At 41.9% G+C, this 5,729-nt stretch overlaps 1 protein-coding gene across 1 annotated transcript; it reads left to right on the top strand.

The window, feature by feature from the left end:
• The first annotated feature begins 3,836 nt into the window (after window positions 1-3,836).
• LOC123979953 (myelin-oligodendrocyte glycoprotein-like) lies at window positions 3,837-5,212 on the top strand. The gene is made up of 2 exons (XM_046064064.1): window positions 3,837-4,015; window positions 4,929-5,212. The coding sequence occupies exons 1-2, from the start codon at window positions 3,907-3,909 to the stop codon at window positions 5,210-5,212; spliced, it is 393 nt and encodes a 130-aa protein (XP_045920020.1). The 5' UTR covers window positions 3,837-3,906.
• The last annotated feature ends 517 nt before the right edge of the window (window positions 5,213-5,729 follow it).

The raw sequence follows: 5,729 nt of genomic DNA, 5'->3' as shown, positions 1-5,729 counted from the left end.
CCTCCCCCCCCCCCCCCCCCCCCCCCCCCATCTGCCTCTCTCTTCTGTGGGTTCTCATACCGCCATACATCTATCAGTCCCTTATCTCTGATCACCTCCAATAACATGCATCTTGATTTTTCCCATCTAAATACAACCCCTCTACCCCCATCTAATCTGCTACATTTTGTATTAAAATCCCCTACTATAATACACCTCCCCACTATTAATCCTTTTAGCTCCTCTATAATACTTCTTTTGTCTATTTCAACATTAGGAACATAAATGTTAACTAGTCTAAACTCTACATTTCTGTATTTGAATTCTATTACTATTATCCTCCCTGTCCCATCCTTATATACCTCCTTTATACTCTCAACTTTATCTTTTTTAACCAGTATTGCTACCCCTCTTGCATTCCTAGCTCCATTATTATAATGAATGTCACCCCCCCCATACCTCTCTCACCTCTTCTACTTTTCCCTCATCCCAGTTTGTTTCTTGGATGCACAATATGTCGCTTTTATATACATACAACAACTCCTTCACCTTCCCTCTATCCCTTAAGCCGTTCACATTTACAGAAGTTACAGTGGCCATGAGAGCAAAACAAAATAAAGAAAGTAACTGAAACATCTGCCTCACTCCCCACTCATTCAGTCGTGATACAATCTTATCATCTTCCATGTACACCGGCAGGTTAATGAAGGACATCACCATATCGGTGCTAATTATGTCCCTGGCATGCACAAGCGCTCCTTTCACGCGAAGACCATCCATCAGCTTCGTCTTCCCCTCCTCGTCCTTCATTGTGACTTCATACGTCCTCTCACCTCTCACTCTGCAGCCGATCACTTCTCCGCACTTCTTCTTCACCTCCTTCAAAACTTCCATCATTGAAACTCTTGCCGTTCCCTCCACCTCGATCGTCAAGTCTCTTCCGTACTTCTCTCTCACTCCTCCTCGCTCTTCTCCGCCACTGTTCAAATTTCGTTCTTCGTTTGCTCCTTGGCCTTCATCCGTCTTGTTGCTCTGTCTACTGTCAATCACGGGTTGTCTATCGTTCTCCACACTTTCCTTTTCTCCCATATTCCGCCTGTCCGTGTCCTTACTCGGCAGTTTTTCCGTTCCGTTGTTTGTTGCCATGATGTCCGACCGATAAAAAAACTTCCCCCAAACAGCAAAGCTGTCGGGGGATTGAGGCTTATAATAAACACAAACTTTTTTCCAAACGAAATCTATCACCAAAATGACGAAAAAACTAATATATATGAAGAAAAACGTTTTGATTCAAGGCACACTATTACCGCTCTGCCACTTCCTGCTTCAACCTTCAGGTGTGTTCAGGGTGGTATGGCCGTAAGCGAGAGAAACTGCCACAAAAAGGCTCTGATCACCACCATGAACGCTCATAAGTGTTAACAGTGGCGGCTGGCCAATTAGAGGGTGCTAGGGCGCTGCCCTCCCTAGTGGTGGAAAGTGTTTTGATTTTCCTTTTTAAAATGAACATTTTTTAAATAAATAGTAATTACTTTTTTAAGCATATGTGTGTTTAAAATGCACAATGATGTGTAAAATATAGGCTAAATAATTATGTTTTGGGGTGAAATTAGCTTCCTGCTCATCCACTGATCCCATCTGGGGCGCTACATATATTGCCCAGGCAGTACAGCAGTGCAGGCAATAGCTGACACAAAATATGCACATACCAACATAAATTAAGCCAATCAGCGTCCTCGAATCTGATGTCTGAAGGGCGCTACATGATTCGCCCGAATCCGCGTTCCAGAACAGTCGGAACTGGTAAATATGCGAGTTGAAATATCCAACTTTCAACCTCAAATCGTTCCAGATGCATGGTGGTGCATGAAGCTGAAAGTGAACTAAAACATGGCTGACCGTAACAAACTCTTTGTCAAGTGTACACCTTTTTATATACAGTCTATGGTGTACACTCAGTTGCACGGTGGCTCCCAGGGCTCAGTGAGGAATATTTTTTTGAGGACTATGAATTTTTTTTTGAGGACTACTTTGCGTTACCTCGCAATACTTTTGCGTTAGCTCGCAATATGTTTTGCGTTACCTCGCAATACTTTTGCGTTACCTCGCAATATGTTTTGCGTTACCTCGCAATACTTTTGCGTTAGCTCGCAATATGTTTTGCGTTACCTCGCAATACTTTTGCGTTACCTCGCAATATGTTTTGCGTTAGCTCGCAATATGTTTTGCGTTCCCTTGCAATATGTTTTGCGTTACCTCGCAATATGTTTTGCATTTCCTCGCAATACTTTGCCGTAGCAGCATGAACATTTAGCCTATAGGCTAGTGAGTGGACAGTATTGCATAATGAGAGTTGCAAGGTCTTGATCCACATACCGAATAATAACGAAATGCCGTTTCATGCGGTCCAATGCGCTAAAAACAGTCACAATAGCCTATTCAACTTACAAGACACAAAATAAAAAATAGACATGCTGGCCAGCCAAAAGAAAGAATGGCATTTATTGTTTAATGCAGCAGTCATTAAACCAAAGTTACTTTGAATCATTTGTGATTTTTAATGCATCTTCAGTAGCTTATTTTTTGAGCTTTTCACTATTAGTCAGGCCCACACAAATAAGACTGTAATTTACAGTATGACACTAGACAAGACAGCTGATCTGTATACTGTCAGGGGAGTGAGAATGGCATGCAGGGCTGGAGCTTTAGTGCGAAGTGCGTAGCCTAATAGAGCAACCCCAAATCTGAAGTATGTTCACCTGTATAGCCTATTTCTAACCTATTTAAATGATAGCAGCATCAGAAGTAGGCTACTTAACATTAGCGGAACCCTGATGGCTACAAGCTTCTGAAATATAAGCCAGCAGCGGGAGCAGCCTAATAACAGTCGGCTATGTAAACAGTGTGGAAGTGCCGTAGCAGCATGAACATTTAGCCTATAGGCTAGTGAGTGGACAGGATTGCATAATGTGAGATATGTAGCCTCCATATGAAGTCTGACATGTAGGAAACAGTGTTCATCCACTTTGACTGTTTAAGCACCAAGCATCACCGATGTAAACACAGAATCCGCTTCCTGTCATCTCGGCGGAGCCTTGCGCTCTGACAGAACACGGTGTGTCCGCTGCATGCTCCAGGACATTGATGGGGCAGGTCTGTGGAAAGATGTCAGCTTAACAGTCTTCAATTTTCCGGTGTCTGGCAGCATGAGTCCCATCTCCTCCAGACCGGACATTTACCAGGAGTAGCCTTATGTCCAAGCTGGGCCAGCATGGCTCTATCCCGCTGTCTTCCCTCTCCTCTGAAGCGATCACCCGCAGTGGTGCCTGGTCTTTTTTGATTAAAGCCTACATAAATATGCCTATTGAGCAGTAGCAGGCAAGTAAAATTGAAAAGCAAAGTAAAATTCATATTGAGAGGGAACGCAAAAGTAGTCCTCAAAAAAATATTCCTCACTGAGCCCTGGGAGCCACCGTACAGTTGCACCCTCAGCACTGCCCTTGGTGTTAATTATAATTATGGCCATTTTAATGAAAAGAAGTGACTTAAGTGGTCATACTCAACATTACACTCATAATGTTTTCAAATATTTTGATGACTTAGCCTAAATGATTCTTCAGCCACCTAGCAACATATTTCTACATCAATTTACATGCAGAACATGTTTTACTATATGATAGTATTTTATACTTTTAATTAAATAAATACAAATATGCTTTTATGTTGGCTTTTAGTTTATAGTTTACCATTTACAATGTGTGCTTCCGTGGGAACTGCCTTTGTTGTGTGACGTCATTCAGCTGCTATTCCTGAAGTCGGGGTACATTTATTATTTTTTTTGTCCGACTTCAGGTGGCGTTTCATGGTATTTTCTCTAGTTGGAGGTTGGACGTTTCTGAGTTCCCAGTTGCCTGGGACGCAGCATAAATGTTCAATTATGAAAGTGTGGAAAACCGGCTAATGATGCCAGCTGGATTTAGCTTCCTCGGCAGCTGGTTTCTGCACCTTTTCATCAGCGTCATTCTTCCAGCGACAGGTCAGTATGTTCACAGAGTGCACAGGTAAAATACGGAAGTATCTGGATGCACACTCAGTTTTAAAGAAAATAGAGCGTCTCTGTAGATCATTTATATTCCGAATTATTGAGAAGATTGTTTTATATTTGGAAAGGCTTAAAGTGGATTCTTCACCATGTACGTTGCTTTCCTGGCAAACATTTAAATATTAAACTGTTTGATTTGCGAACGGAGTTCGGCGAGCAGATGCTAATGAGCGTGTGGACCACATGTGAACCTCTTTTACCACAGTGAAATTAAAGTGTTGATGTCGATCTCCATGGATTGCAAAGATGGTGATGAATATAATATACAAAACACAGTCTTTAAGCCCGCACTACGGTTTCAGAGATTAGTGTTCTGCCATGTAAGATGGCAGATGGGTGATGTAACTTTAAAGGTGGCATATCAGCCATTGTTTGTTGGAATTTCTCCAAATATCCCAACATGCAGAGATTTCCAAGAAGGGCATTCAGGACATTTGTGGACACCAGCTGTTGGAGTTATCAGGCTCTGTGTGTTTTGCTTTCGGTTTTACTGGAAGTTGCCTCAGTTGTGTTCATGAGCGAGTTCTTTAATGTTAATGTGCTCACATGTTGTGTGGATGATTCAGACTAGAGCCGAACAGGTTGTAGATTTAGGCTAACGACAGAAAATTTATCGTACACTATTCTGATAATTTTTTAATCGTTTGTCATTTTTCATGAAAAAAGCGTTATATATGAATAAATTTGGGGTTTTAAAATAAAAACAAGCAATTTAATGACATAACAATGGGCTCTGGGAAATTATATTCAGTGTTTTTCTGACATTCAATTTATGAAGTACCTGACAGATTAAACAATAAAAAATTGCTTTAATTCAGTTGTATTCTCTTCTGGTTCGTCCCTCCAGGTAAGCCTCTACAGAGCGGCTCACCTTGGCGAATATCTGCAGCTGCTGGCAAAGATGTCATTCTTCCGTGTCGCCTCACCGCATCTGTTGACCCCTCACCTGTCCTGGTGGTAGAGTGGTCCCGGGTAGATGGTCCGTTTCCAGTGACGGTTCATGTTCTCCGCAACGGCGAAGAACTTGTAAAGGAGAAAGCGCCAGAGTACCTCGGGAGGACGGCCATAATGGAGGACGGTTCCCTAAAGTTGCTCGGTGTCCAACGGCGAGACAGCGGCACCTACAGGTAAGGGATGCACCGAAATGAAAATTCTTGTAATTATAATGAAAAATTTGCTGAACACTGAACAAGCACGTTCACATTTTTGTCATTTCTTTTACCTTTGCATAAATGAATATAATCCAATTAATCTTATTTCCATACTGTATAGACACCTTATTTTGAAAACCTGACGTCACATGTGTCCATTTACTTTAAATTCATCAAATCCGACCCAATCTGATAAATAATGTTGTATGTGGTTCTCGTATGGCGTAACATGAAGACTTCACAGCCTCTCTTCAGGTAGGAATCTCACACTGCAACAAAACTGACAACATAAAGTCTCTAACCTGCCTGTCAGCTCGCACTGGTCCGTTTCAGTTACCATAAAGGCTTGAATACGTGTGCACTCCAAATTTAGCTAGCTTAATCGTGATCTCAGAAACAGGTGACAGAAACTCTCAAAGTGGGTCAGACAATTTGTTTCCTTTTCTAAGAAGTCAGCCACAGATGGAGCGGATGGGCTAAGAGATAATTCAGCAGAA

The sequence above is a fragment of the Micropterus dolomieu genome, linkage group LG12 (genome assembly GCF_021292245.1).
Source record: "Micropterus dolomieu isolate WLL.071019.BEF.003 ecotype Adirondacks linkage group LG12, ASM2129224v1, whole genome shotgun sequence".
Classification (NCBI taxonomy): Eukaryota; Metazoa; Chordata; class Actinopteri; order Centrarchiformes; family Centrarchidae; genus Micropterus; species Micropterus dolomieu.
This window is presented reverse-complemented; position numbering and strand designations above follow the sequence as displayed.